Source organism: Scophthalmus maximus, chromosome 10 (assembly GCF_022379125.1).
Source record: "Scophthalmus maximus strain ysfricsl-2021 chromosome 10, ASM2237912v1, whole genome shotgun sequence".
NCBI classification, from domain to species: domain Eukaryota; kingdom Metazoa; phylum Chordata; class Actinopteri; order Pleuronectiformes; family Scophthalmidae; genus Scophthalmus; species Scophthalmus maximus.
In genome coordinates this window covers 522,501-537,500 of record NC_061524.1, presented here as the reverse complement: position 1 = coordinate 537,500, position 15,000 = coordinate 522,501, and the positions used below count along the sequence as shown (strand labels likewise).

Below are 15,000 nucleotides of genomic sequence, written 5' to 3'. Positions count from 1 at the left end.
AACCCTTATGACAAATAAATGTAACTGAGGCTTGATATGATATAGTTTAACTATAAACTTTATTATTGATTACTATAAATAAAAAATCTCAAATACAACTAAAAATAAAGGACATGAATTAAAAAAACATTTACATTTTTTGTGAATGTTTTCATTGTTTATTCTGTAATACCGACATGTCTGTGTCTCATGCTCTAGATGGAATTGATCAAATGATCAACATTATGAATCTCTTATCAACCTAAATCTACTCTCATTATAGTATTTAACAAAATCTTATTATTAAAAACACACCAATGACATCTAACCAGATATATGACCCCCCAAAAAACTATTCTGCAGTGAACAGACACAAAAACTAAGTTTGTTTCTGGTCTAAGATGAATATGTAAAACATTCCAGTTGTGACGGTCTAACAACCAAATGCTGACATGTCATCAAGTGCAGATCGCCACTGGTTTCTGACTCCTCCCACTGAAGAGCTGCATTATGGAATGAGGACAGTTGAGAGATGCAGATAAAGCCGGGGCTCGTGGAGCTGAGCTCAGGTTAAGCCGGTGGTTTAGTTTCCCTGAGTGTGTTTACACACAACCGAGGTGTGAACCACCGGTCGGGCTCGGAGCGGCGGAGCAACACGAGTCCGTGGTGTCGGGGTCAGAGGTCAGGAGCTCTGAGGGTTCCTTAGGTTATACTAAAATATATCTACTGGTGTCAGATTCTGGCACGAAAACATTCAATACTTTTAATTCAATTGTTGTTTACTTTCATCACTGTAGTGACATTTAGAATAAATCATGATCATTCTACTGAACCTTCAGTCTACAGACGTTCGACAGAATCATTCACAACTTCACTACAAACTGAAAAAGGAACGAGACGCGAGCAGAGATATTTATGAATGAAAAAGTGTGGGAGAGAGAGAGAGAGAGAGAGAGAGAGAGAGAGAGAGAGAGAGAGAGAGAGAGAGAGAGAGAGAGCTGATAACCCCCAGTGGAGGACCCCCCCCCCCACCACCCTGCTGACAGACAGCTGGAATCCTTTTAGCATGAGTGGCTCCGCCTGCTCCATTAGCAAAGAGAAGGAGGAGGGTGTGTGTGTGTGTGTGTGTGTGTGTAAAAGGGGAGGTCGACCCCCCCTGGGGTTGATGTTAGAACAAATTTGAGGGGTGTCATATTACACGCCTGGTGACAGGAGGGCCGAGGGGAGGTGAACGATGAATTTGCTTAATGAATTAATCTGCGGACCAGTAATGGCTCCGCTAACAACATTAGTCATCCTCCTTCACCCCCCCCCCTCTCTCTCTCCGTCCTCCTCCCTTCTTCATCCATCACTCTCCCTCTCGTTCCTCCTCAGCTCAGGCCTCACTCTTGACTAAACTATTTAATAAACTCTAATATACATTCTCCTTAATATGTTTGTAAATGTGTTAAATGACCCCCCCCCCCCCCCCAGGGCGGTGCTGTTAGTGGCTCCAGTAGATTCAATACACAAATGTTAAATTGCTGTTTAAATAGATATTTAAATGGAAATGTATTGAGGAAAGACAGCTGTTGGTATTTGTAGCCTGGAGAGCCTCATTACAATGGGAAATAGGGAGGAGTGTGTGTGTGTGTGTGTGTGTGTGTGTGTGTGTGTGTGTGTGTGAGGGGGGGTTGATGACAACAGTAGCATGGCAAGCAGCTGTGTTAGCAAGTGAATGGTGTAATTACTGACCAAGCCTCCGTCATTAACCTGCACTGTCGAGTGCCGCGGACGTTAACATGAGAAAGACTCGATTAATTGACTGTGAGGTTGGAATTCAATTATCTCACTGGACAAACAGTTAATCAATCAAATTAAAAACACTAAAAAACACAAGCAAAACAATATGCTGAAGAGAATCTGAGCAACGTAAGGACATTTTAAATTCACACTTCAACAATTTATAAGAAGATGGTTTAAATAAATCTACAGCAGCAAAAACACTGCAGCGTGTTTTGTAGCCGAGTGTGTAGCTCCTCCCCCTCTGTGTATGAACATTCTCAGTTTGTGTGTTAGTGTGGAACTTGTATAGTGTGTGTGTGTGTGTGTGTGTGTGTGTGTGTGTTTGGCAGCCTGCTGCAGGGTTTGTTGCGAGCGGCGGCTGCACGGGGTCCCGGGCAGAGAGGCGGCTGATGAAAGCTTTGGCGGGATGCTCCAATAAAGAGCAGATTATCATAAGCGTCCATTGTCCACCTCGCAATTCTCTCAACCCCCCCTCTCACTCGCCCCTCTGCTGAAAATCGGCCTGTCGCTGGCAGGCTGTAAGGCCTCAATCACGCAGACGCACAGTTGTTCTTATTCATTCTTCTCTTCAGCTCAACGCTCCGTCCTGCGTACACAACCTCTGGGGATGAAATGTACGTCACTCAGACCCGAGAGTAAGACTTTATAAGACTTTAGGTCCAAGATGACGATTTAGAGGAAGTGAGGAGAAGAATTCTGACCATAATAATATCGAGACAGAAGGTAATAAATAAAATGACGTAGAAACTAAATTTGACTTGCATGTCTCTTCTGGGCTGCGGTGAGTGGCTACACCCCCCCCCCCCCGTTGACTCCATCCACCCAGCTCGTTTCATCTGAAGATTCTCAGACAATGCCGAGAGGATCCCGTTCCCTAATCTTCCTAAAAATCCCCCTTTCATCCCGACTGTTAAAGAATGTATGAAAGGCTGACACGGAGCTGGAAGAAAAAAAGAAAGAAAGAAAGAAAGAAAGAAGCAGAGCAACATCTGGGAGTGTGAGGGTGCACGGGGGGGGGGGGGGGGGGGGGGGGTCAGCATCGGTCACTTGTGCAGGGTCCTCACAAGATGAGTAATTAAATTGTTTTTTGCTGCTCACACATTAAAATGGCCGAGGAGATTAAAGGCACGATGAAGGATGGACGAGCGGCGGGGGGGGGGGGGGGGTTAATCTGTGTTCTGACCCAGTTGAACCCTGGAGTCACACACACACACACACACAAAAAGCTCACATCCTTTGTTTCGTCCCCTCAAAGGCGAGCGGGAGAAAAGAAGGCGATGGGGTTTTAAAGGAGCGATCTGCACATTTCAGTCGCTCCTGCAGTGAATTCAAAATGACCACAAACACATTCCACTGCGGCCCAAATAAATAAAAGCCCACTTCGAATGAGGGGCGAGTGCTCTTTTCGTAACCCTTGACGACGACGACGACGACAAGTAAATGACCAGAGGCTTGTAAAGACGAACATCTTCGTTCTTTCTTTCTGTCGGGCTGCATCTCTCTCTGCCACGAGCTCATCTTACGAACCCCCTCGGTGGTTATGGATTAACAATAGTTGCTCAATCTCGTTGCTCCACAAATTCAATCACCAGTTCTCGGCGCGGCCTGCAGCCTCCGGCCCAGACGCCTTCATCTTCGTTGACTGGAAGACTCGGGAGGAGAGGCTGTGTGAAGAGCGGCTCACGTGGCACCTGGACAACAAGCCTGTGTGAACTGGGGAGGGGTATTATAGTGCGAAACACCTTCTCTTCTCTCAGTGCTGAAAGATTAAGAGCGGTTATCCCATTAAACTTGGGTAAAATGCCATTCTTGTGTCTTTAAGCTCTCACACAGGAGGTCAAGACGGAGTCTGCCGCTGCTCACGAGGCTGTAATCTGCCCAAAGTTACAATAATTAATGTTAAGCTTCTCCGGCAAAACGTTTCGTAAAAGAACTGCTCCTGATAATATACTTAAAGGACGTTGTTTGTGTTGCTGCGGCGAGACGAGCGCGCGCGAGTGTGTGCACGAGTCCCCGTGACACTCACGTCGCTTGAATCTTTAGTCAAACTATAAGCTGATGCTGCCACAATGCTGGATTAGGACGACAGACGTGGGGAGAGGAGAGAAGAGTGAGGGGCCGGCTCGCGCGATGCCGAGGATCTTTAAACATGTATAACACCTCCACTGACATTAGTGTGAGGAGGGAAGTGTCTGCAGGAAAGACAACGTGAGTGTGTCCACACACGTGAAGTGCGGACGTTTAAGTGAACTTTTCCTGAGGGGCTGTGTGTGAAAATGCAAATGTGCAAACAAATGTTGCCGCTGACATTTTCCCGTCAGCGAGCGAGCGGTCACGTCGAACACTCAGAACACGGACGCCTCGGGACGTTCAGACGATCTGCTGCGCCATTCGTCATGTGTGGAAGTCAAACTCGGGGAAACGTCCGGACACAATTTTCCCCGACGCTTTCCAGAGTTTGACTTTGGAGGAGGCAGGAAAAAGTTAGGGACAATGACTGGAGCATGGTTTGTGCACTGGTCTGAGAACCATCTGATCTCACTAGCAGAAGAAACTAGCAACACTTCCGTTCAATGAAAGGACTTGAGAGCCATGTTGGACATCTGAGACATTCCCGTTCTTCAACCCTCCACAGAACCACAGCCCCCGTCGGAGGTCCGGTGTGAAGACGTTGACAGTCGCTCCCTTTCCTCAGATCCTGAGCGGGATACGCTGCGTGTGCAAAGTACATTAAGCTCCTGCTGGATCCTCCTCGGGCCTTTCTCTCCTCTCGCCGACACAAAGGCAGATTAAAGGGAAACGTGCGGCATTAAAAAAGAAGCCCTGTGTCAATCTTATCGGCTCGGAGAGCAGTTTTTAAACATATGTTAATCTGGAGAGGTAGAACTCATTGTGCCCTCTCTCTCTGCTTGTTTATCTCTTATCGAGGCGCAGGAGGTGAGGGGCGGCTCTGCGGCGGCGGCTAAGTGCCATTATTTGGATAATTGCGTCCATTGTTACAGGTTATATAGCTATTTGAAACGGAGGTGTGTGTAAATAGGTGCAGGGGCCAGGTGGGGGGGCGGCGGAGAGATATTCAAACACGAGGGGGGGTTTCTTCTGAAGGCTACACGAAGCATTTGAATGCTCCATCGTACCTCGAGCTGAATTTTCAATCAGCGAGAGTTTGATATGTTTTTCTGCTCAACAATACCTTTTTGAAAAACAACAAAGCCGAGGTCAGACGCGTTACACGAGTCGCTGGAAACGTACAAGTGATGAACGGGATCTTATTTTTATACAAGAGGAAAACGAGAGAACGGAAAGGAAACAAGAGCGTGTTAGAATTATTAAAAAACATTCCTCCTAAAATTGTCCTCATCCGATATTTGTCTGCGATAAAATCAAAATGTAAATCCAGAAAAACAAAACATATCTCAGACACCATCAGACGTTCAAGCGTAAAAAAGTTTAGGAATGTTTCCTAACGTCCTACGGCACAGACAACTATAAAATATGATTATGAATGACGCATATGTTCAAATGTACTAATAATCTATAATATATCATTTAATAAATGAAGTCCTGATGCCGGAGGCGAACGTTGTCCTCGTGTTGCACGTGTGAAGGACGACGCTCCCGCCGGCGCAAGAATAACAAGTTCATTAGTCGAGGGGCGTCGTCGCAGGAATTCAAATTCCCCCCCGACCCGGGCGCGGCCTCCGATTGGCCGGCCGCGTCAGCACGCCGGGACTCATTAGAGCCCAGCAGTAATTAAGAGTTGTTAGAAAGTGAATTCTCCAACCGCAGATTAGAAAATTAAACTATTTACTGATTACATATTAATAGAAGACAACAATGGCGCTTGCCATAAGCTTGGAAGGCAACCAAGGAATAAATCTGTGTACTTAATTACCATAAACAATGGGGGCATAGAAATGGAGTTTTATGCCCACTCCCTCCTGTAATGTGTCTGATATCAGAGGACACTTGACAATTCTTGTTCAATTATCTCTATTATTTAATGTGCTGTGAACTGCCTCCGAGTAAATAAATTAACCACCCCAATTACTCTGGATTCATCTGGGGAGGCGGCGGCCTAATAGAAAACGCTGCATTGTGCCCAAACCGAGGGGGAGAGAGAGATGTGGGAGAAAAGGAGGGAGGCAAGGGGGAGAGAGGAGGAAGGGAGGGATGGAGGGAGAGAGGGATGGAGGAAGAGATGTGGGAGCAAAGGAGGGAGGCAAGGGGGAGAGAGGAGGAAGGGAGGGAGAGACGGATGGAGGAGGGAGAGAGGGATGGAGGAGGGAGGGGGGAGGTAGAGAGGGAGAGAGGGAGAGAGGAAGAGATGTGGGAGAAAAGGAGGGAGGCAAGGGGGAGAGGAGGGAGGGAGAGAAGGGAGGGAGAGAGAAATGGAGATTCACAGGGATAAAAAGGGAACAGAGGAAATAAAAAAATAAAAAGTGGAGGATGGAGACAGAAACAGAGAGAAGGAAATAAAAAATAAAATAAAATTGATCACAAAAAGTTAGAAAATGAACGTTATTAAGGACCTGATTCCGTGAGAGATAAACAATATGAGACGCAGTCGGACGAGGAGGGAGGCGGCTCAGGATTGACGAAGCGCGACGTGATGGGGAAGCGGTGGATCTTCTGCTGACGGAGCGGAGACACGAACAGTCGCTCAGGGTCACATGACCGTACGAGTGCTGTGCTGGTATAAACTACAGACATTCACCTGGTTAATAACCTGAGAAACTATAGAACTACATATGGGGAATAATCAGTGAAGCACATGATGTATACACATGATGTACACACATGATGTATACACATGATGTATACACATGATGTACACACATGATGTATACACATGATGTACACACATGATGTATACACATGATGTACACACATGATGTACACACATGATGTATACACATGATGTACACACATGATGTATACACATGATGTACACACATGATGGACACACATGATGTACACACATGATGTACACACATGATGTACACACATGATATATACACATGATGTACACACATGATGTATACACATGATGTACACACATGATGTACACACATGATGTATACACATGATGTATACACATGATGTACACACATGATGTACACACATGATGTATACACATGATGTACACACATGATGTACACACATGATGTATACACATGATGTATACACATGATGTACACACATGATGTATACACATGATGTATACACATGATGTACACACATGATGTACACACATGATGTATACACATGATGTACACACATGATGTACACACATGATGTATACACATGATGTACACACATGATGTACACACATGATGTACACACATGATGTACACACATGATGTACACACATGATGTATACACATGATGTACACACATGATGTAGACACATGATGTACACACATGATGTACACACATGATGTACACACATGATGTACACACATGATGTATACACTCGATTCAAGGCATTTTGTGATTGTGATGTATACACATGATGTACACACATGATGTACACACATGATGTACACACATGATGTACACACATGATGTATACACATGATGTACACACATGATGTATACACATGATGTATACACATGATGTACAGTACACACATGATGTACACACATGATGTACACACATGATGTATACACATGATGTACACACATGATGTACACACATGATGTATACACATGATGTATACACATGATGTACACACATGATGTATACACATGATGTATACACATGATGTACACACATGATGTACACACATGATGTATACACATGATGTACACACATGATGTATACACATGATGTATACACTCGATTCAAGGCATTTTGTGATCGTGATGTAAAAACAATGTCTGAAGAAAATATGTACTTCTGTGTCTGTAGCCTCTCTTTTGAATTTGTGACTCCAGCTCCAATTTAGTTTCTTATCATATTATAGTTTCTGTGATCATCATCTGAACTCCAGCCCAACCATCAGTAGAGCTGCAACAGTTCATCGACTAGTTGATCAGTAATCGATTACTAAATTAATCTAATAAATGTATTATTTTGATAATCGATGAATCGGTTCAAGTAGTATTTATTTTTTAAAAAAGCTCTGATTTCTGTTTCTAAAATATGAATATGTTCTGGTTTCTTTGTTCCTCTGTGACAGTGAACTGAATATCTTTGGTGTGTGGACAAAACAAAACATCATGTTGGAGTTTTCTGTATAGTTTTTGGACATCACAGTGGAGACACGAGCAGGTCTTCACCCCATGTCCCCGAGTACAGTACAGGCAGCAGACAGATGTGACGGATCAATACCGGAAAACAGCCAATCAGCCACAACTTCAATCAAAAATAAAAATATCTATCATCTGTGACAGCCCACAGAAGGTGACCTGGGTGTGTGAGGTGATAAAGGTTACTCTAGTGACCAGCTGTCAGCGGCTCATCTCGCTCCGATGCCTCCGGAGCCGCGGCCCAGAGGCTCGATCCATAACCTATCGGACGAGTCTCTGCAGAATCAGATATAGAAACACTTTCAGGAAGTAAAGTCGGGAGGAGTCGGGAGCAGACGTGCTCCTGATCCGTTGGTTCTCCTGAACAGGAAGTATTTAAATGTGGCACAACTGTGACCATAACTACAGAAACCAATACCGTATATTTACTACAACACCCACAGGTCAAGTGTGTCGACAGGTGGGAACCACATTTATCTTTTCAATTTCAGTTCCTCACCGATGTTATAAAAGAGGAAGTGAAAAGCCTCCAAGGTGAATTTCTCCTTGTGATACCGTTTTTTATTCTTTTATTATTTTGTCGCCTTCTCTGTTGTCACCTCGGTGAATCGGATTCTTCTGGAGGGGCCCACAGGTATATTTCATATATATATGTTTGGAGGTAAATAGTCTGGCGTCTTTCTGGCTACAACCTGCTTTATCAGTGGGCGAAGAAGAGGGAGGAGGAGGAAACAGCCCCTCAGACTGACACAATGGCAGCTGCTCCGACGGGGGAAGAGGGCACAGAGGCAGGCAACAAAAAAAAGGAAAGGAAAGGAAACAACAAATAGAGGACGAGATCGTCTGGATATCAGCACCCACATGGGATGGAGACGCTGAGCGCAAATCCCACAGCCCCAGTTTCCCTTTTTCAAAAAAAACAACCTGAAATGAAATGAAAACACCGCGTTCACCGGCCGATGGATCAGAGAGAGAACGAACGCTGCTGCTGAACGACCTCGTGAATTCTGAACCTACAGCCTCAGTTACCACGTCGTGGGTGAGGGAGCAGGGACGGTTCAGGAGCACAGAATGACAACGCTACTCCAGTTTCAGTTGGGGACTGAACGGAGCCTCCTCTTCCTCCCCCCTTCCTCCTCCTCCTCCTCCTCCTCCTCCCCTCTTCCTCCTCTCTCCTCCTCTTCCTCCTCCCCCCTTCCTCCTCCTCCTCCTCTTCCCCCTCTCCTCCTCCTCCTCTACTCCTCCTCCCCTCCTCCCATCTTCCTCCTCCTCCTCCTCCTCCCCTCTTCCTCCTCTACTCCTCCTCCCCTCCTCCCATCTTCCTCCCCTCTCCTCCTCCTCCTCCCTCCTCCTCTCTCCTCCCCTCCTCTTCCTCCTTCTCCTCCTCCTCCTCTTCCTCCTCTCTCCTCCCCTCCTCTCCTCCTCTTCCTCCCCTCCTCCTCTCTCCTCCCCTCCTCTCCTCCTCTTCCTCCTTCTCCTCCTCCTCCTCTGGCTCAGCTCTCGTGTCTCATGTCCTCTAACAAGGTTTTACCCTCAGCAGCCAAATCTTAAATAAAAACCTTTCTGAATAGCGACTGCGTTCACAAGCCAAAACCCCGGATTTCACTTTGTATATGCGCGGGCTGTGTAAGCATCTGTGTGTGTGTGTGTGTGTGTGTGTGTGTGTGTGTCTGTCGTGGATTTGTGAACTGTGTCAGCGCTCATGTTGTGTTGCCTGATTTTTTTTTTTGAAACATTTCTTTGCTTCTCCCTCTCTCCTCCCTTCAACTCAGCCCGTCTTTCCTTATACAGCATATCAATGAAGGCCAGATATGTACTAGGGGGAAGGAGGGTGTGTGTGTGTGTGTGTGTGTGTGTGTGTGGCTGTGCATGGCTGAGCACACTGTTCAATAGTGTGGAGGGAGGGAGGCTGGCTGGGGCCGCGGCTGGCAAACGGCTGCAGTGGAGACTTCAGCTGGGGCTCCGCTATCGCACCCAGTTATCGTTTCCCCCATGAAGGGCTCCCTTATCACCCCGGCCCAGAGAGGTCTCCCTTCTTCTCCCATCCCCGAGACACACTCCCCCCCAATACTCCCACCCCACCCATCCCTTCCCCTCCCTACTCCACCTCCTCCCTCACCCCCCATCCCCTCCTTTCATATCCACCCAGCGCTCCGTCGCTCAACATTCAACCGAGAGGGAGGGAAGGACGGGGGGCTTCAAAGACTCCCTCTCACACTAACACACACACAAGTCCCCAAGTGTACATGCATGTGTGCGTGTGTGTGTGTGTGTGTGTGTGCGCGTGTGTGTGTGTGCGTGTGTGTGTGTGTGTGTGTGTGTGCGTGTGTGTGTGTTTGTGTGTGTGCGTGTGTGTGCGTGTGTGTGTGCGTGTGTGTGTGTGCGCGTGTGTGTGTGTATGTGTGTGTGCGTGTGTGTGTGCGTACGCTCAATTTGCCAAAACTGTTTTTCCAGTGTAATTGGGCTTGGGGTACCTGTGTCCATGAGATAGCGCAGCCTCTTCTCCACGCGAGCTGCTCGGGCGTCGATGTGCCTCTGCTCGCTCTCCAGTGCAGACAGCTCCCCAACCACATACTGACTGGTGTCTTTGAACGCCTTCTGTCAAGCAGAGAGGGAGGGAGGGAGAGAGAGAATGGTTAGGAGAGAAAAGGAAGAGTAGTGCGATACGGCATTAAACAGAGGACGGGGAGAGAGAAACAGGATGGAGGGATGAAACAGAACAGTGGGGAGAATAGAGAGAAACACAGAGATGGAGGGGACGCGACAGGATGACGACAGTCGAGGGAGAAAACTAAATACAGGATGAGAGGGAGGAGGAGAGAGACAATGTCTGACGGATATGTGGCGTCAGGACAGAAGACGAGAGAATGTTTGGCAGAAATAAAATAAAAGAGTTTCATTTCACAACAGATTATAGAAAAACAGTCGGTGACAAACTGTTGCTGCTACGAAACCTTTTACTTCACAGCTGACTTTTATTGAATGTTTAGAATAAACTTTAAATTGTGAATCTTATCTTCTCTTTTCTCACCTCGTTCATAAAGAAAAGGAACACGTGCAAATGATTTAAAACCTAAAGTTGATGCTGCCACTCACATACACAAAGAAAGAAAGAAGCACTTCCTCCATCTCCTGACGACAGATGAAATCCTGTCTTTATGAAGGAGTCTGTATTAATCTGTCGTCTGATTGTGAACGGGGATAAAAGAAGCCGAGGTCTCATCTGAATGTTACTCAGAGGAAGAGACGAAGGCGACTGGAGCTGCAGCTATCGATCAGTTTCATCATCGATTCATCTGTCGATTGTTTCCATTAATCGATTCGTTGTTTGGTCCAAAAAGGAGCGAAGGAACCAGGACATGTTCACTACTAGTTCACTACTTGAGCCGATTAGTCGACTGTCAAAAGAGTTGCTGATTGATTTAGTCGTCGATCACTAATCGACTGATTGTTGCAGCTCAGGAAGGAGTGGTCTGATCACAGTCACTGTGACGCTGTCGTCCCATTCCATCAGTCATATCACCTTGATGTTACATTGTCCTGGTATAACATCCAATCCAGAATCAATACTTTTATTCTCGGTGCCTCCAGCGGATGATCATCACTGTGGATATTTTCATATTTAACAGGTGGACTTCGCTCATGTGATATTAACCCACCTGAACATGTACACACACACACACACACACACACACACACACACACACACACACACACACACACACACACACACACACACACACACACACACACACACACACACACACACACACACACACACACACACACACACACACACACACACACACACACACACACACACACACACTCCGTCCCTGACCCCGTCACCACCTTCGTCTCCCGACTACTTGTTATTCCCCCGGAGGAGAAACTCGTCCCGAGTGAGGAGAGATGTTTATTCAAATTCACGACTAGAGGATGCATCCGGAAAAAATATCTCCATTTTATTGCTGATGCACTTCGTTTTTCTTAATGCGAAGGAGAACTAGTGAGCGGGAGAAAGTTTTTTCATTTTTTTTATTCCACCCAGGCCAGCACTTTTCCCTGTTCTCTTTCCAGTGTGTGTGTGTGTGTGTGTGTGTGTGTGTGTGTGTGTGCGTGCGTGCGTGCGTGCGTGCGCCCGTCGATTCCCAGCAGCCTCCTCCTCGCGCGCTCTCGCTCTATCACCATATTCTTCCTTGGCAAATCAATTTTACACATGATCAGCCCACTCCCCTTGCCGCGCTCGGCCCAGCCGTAATTAAGAGGAGGGAAATTACCATATATATTATATTAATGCAAACATCATTCAGCAGGTAATTCTTGGCTGATCGGGATAATGGAAAGGTTGAACACCCATTAACCCTGGGGCCCGGCACTGGGAGGGAGGGTGTGTGTGTGTGTGTGTGTGTGTGTGTGTGTGGGACTGGGGTGGAGGGGGGCAGGGGGGCAGGGGTCGAGGGTAGGAGATGGCTGCTCAGGAGGAGAGATTCACCCCCGTGGTCTCCTGTCGAACCACACACTCACCGGAATAATAGCATTTATATAGACACTGTGCTTTGTACTCACGAGTTCTAACACAGGCTGAGGAGAGAGAGAGAGAGTGTGTGTGTGTGTGTGCGTGTGTGTGTGTGTGCACTTGAAGGACACGCAGCCGCACCTCTAAATGGCAGAGCAGCTGATATCTACCATTGTTATAATTAAAATGGCCGCCTGTCAGATCAATACTTAGATGTCTGAGGACAGTAGAGAGAGACAGTGTGTGAGGTGGACAAGGTGAAGAGGAGGAGGGAAGTTGAAGCAGAGAAGAAGAAATCACTGACAGATTTATCTTAGAGAGACGAGGAACTAGAAAAGGTCAAGAGGGAGCAGTCACTTCTGACCTCGCCACTCATTAACGAGGCCGAGGCTCCGGCTGCAAACAGAAGAATGATTCAGGAGGAAACAACAAACCTCCTCTTCCAATGGTCTGCGAACATCCACGTCTGTGGGTGAACCTCGGTCGTCCTCGGGCTTCTTCAGATCCTCAGGAACAGACTTCTGTCTCTTCACCTCTGGACAGAAGAGGATGTGGACGGACGTCAGCAAAACAACTACGGCCTGTTATTTAAGAGACAGTTGAGGAATCCCTTCCTAGTTGTCAGTGATCTGTCCGTGTCAATTCATGTTTTTTAAAAGTGCAATACTGCTACTAACATCTTGCGTCACGTGAATATTCTGAATTTCGTCGACTCTGTATGTGATGTCATCGCGTGAAGAGTTCGTGAGCATCGTGTCTGGTGTGAACACGAGTCCTCATGTCTCTGACTGAGCCACTGAGTGATTGAGATTCTTCTATATGAAAACACTTATCTTTTTGTTTGTGGGTGTGTGGTTTTTGCTGTAAAACTTGTGAAATGATCGTGTTGCAACAAACCACTTGAGAAGTAAAAGGACGAGATGAGGAACCTTTTCCAGAACTGTCCCTGAACTCTCAGGTGTGTGTGCACACACTCCTCCCTGGGAAACACTGTATGGATTGTGTGTGTTTGTGTTGTGTTGTGTCGTCACCCACCCGGTCGGTTCTCCACGTACTGGCTGAAGGACTTCAGCTGAGTTTTGCGGACGGCCGAGTCCTTGTTGAAGACGACCGGGCTGCGCAGCCTCTCCGTCGCTCTGCGCAGCCGCTCTGCTCGCAGCCGCTCTGCTCGCAGCTCCTCAGCGTTGTTCTGTCAGACACGGAGGAGATGAGGATTCAGGCACTCGATAATCTGTTGATACTGTACGTCATTGATGAAACTTCTACAAGTACATGAAGACAGATCATCTCCAAATAGTCAAACAGACAGACAGAAACAAATGTAGTAGTTTAAATCATTGACTTGAATTTATTTAGCAATAAGTCTTTTATTCTGTCGGCTTCTAGCAGCCACTGAGATCTGCTCTCATGCTTTAACAAGGAGCTGATTCTGGATTCACACAACATACATGCAAACGCAAACACGCGAGCAAACACGCCGACTGAAAGGCCTTCAGATAAATCTGGTAGAAGTTGATATGTGAGCTGCATTGTTTTCACACACACACACACATACACATACACACACACACACACACACACACACACACACACACACACACACACACACACACACACTCTCACTCATGAGACAAAAAGGAGGCAATTAACTCGACTTTCAACAAACCTCCAGCCATAAAATATATTCAGATTATGCAAAATGCAAAAAAACCCAACCCTGCTATTGTTTTCAAAGTGAACATGTGTTAAAAAGCTGCACGCTCGTTTCTCCTGTGTGCAGAATGTTTTATTACAGAGGCCTCGACAGATGCCAAGCCGAGTGGAAAAAAGAAAACCTGACTCGGGCGATGAGATTGACGTCGTGGCAAAACGTTAATAAGACGTCGAAACGTGTAATAAAGTCGACAATTAGGGGGCAAACGCGTTCCGCCGCTGGAGACGGGAGGAGACAGTCGGGCGGACGACTAATGGAGACGGCGTGCGGGCGAGGAAACGAGCCGCAGACGGAGAGTTGTTAGTTTAGCTTCAGATTATTGACTTTTCAGAAACAATGTCAGCAATTAACTCTGTTCTCGCTTCGTTGTCGGCTTTTTACCAGCCACTTAAAAACCTTGAGTCAACGACACATCGAGGCAAATTTATTTATGAGGTGATGTGAACAAAATGCCCAATTAAACTTTATATTTTACTACATAAAGCCAGAGCTCGGATGTGAGACAAAGTTTCCTTTTGTTTGTTTGTGTGGACGTCAACCAGGACGGAGAGAAAACCTGCTGGGCAGCATCTACTGGCTCCTTCTGACTTCCTGAATAACATGTCTCCACCTTCTCGCCCACTTTAACCCGGGTACAGTTTGACGTGGGGACAACGCGGGCTGCTACGCCTGCACTCCGACCACTGACGTTCTGATCAGTGGTCGACCCGCTCCGACTCCTGAAGCCACAACTGACGGACTGAAAGGG

General features: G+C 46.7%; 1 protein-coding gene across 5 annotated transcripts in view; it reads right to left on the bottom strand.

Annotated features, from left to right (window-relative positions):
• ehbp1 (EH domain binding protein 1) overlaps nt 1–15,000 on the bottom strand; it is a 125,622-nt gene that overhangs the window by 26,063 nt on the left and 84,559 nt on the right. For all 5 annotated transcript variants that reach the window (XM_035605032.2, XM_035605031.2, XM_035605034.2 and 2 more), the window contains 3 exons: nt 13,574–13,727; nt 12,973–13,073; nt 10,494–10,617 (listed from right to left, as the gene is read on the bottom strand). In XM_035605032.2, coding sequence (XP_035460925.2) covers nt 10,494–10,617; nt 12,973–13,073; nt 13,574–13,727 — 379 coding nt within the window. The remainder of the gene's footprint in view (nt 1–10,493; nt 10,618–12,972; nt 13,074–13,573; nt 13,728–15,000) is intronic.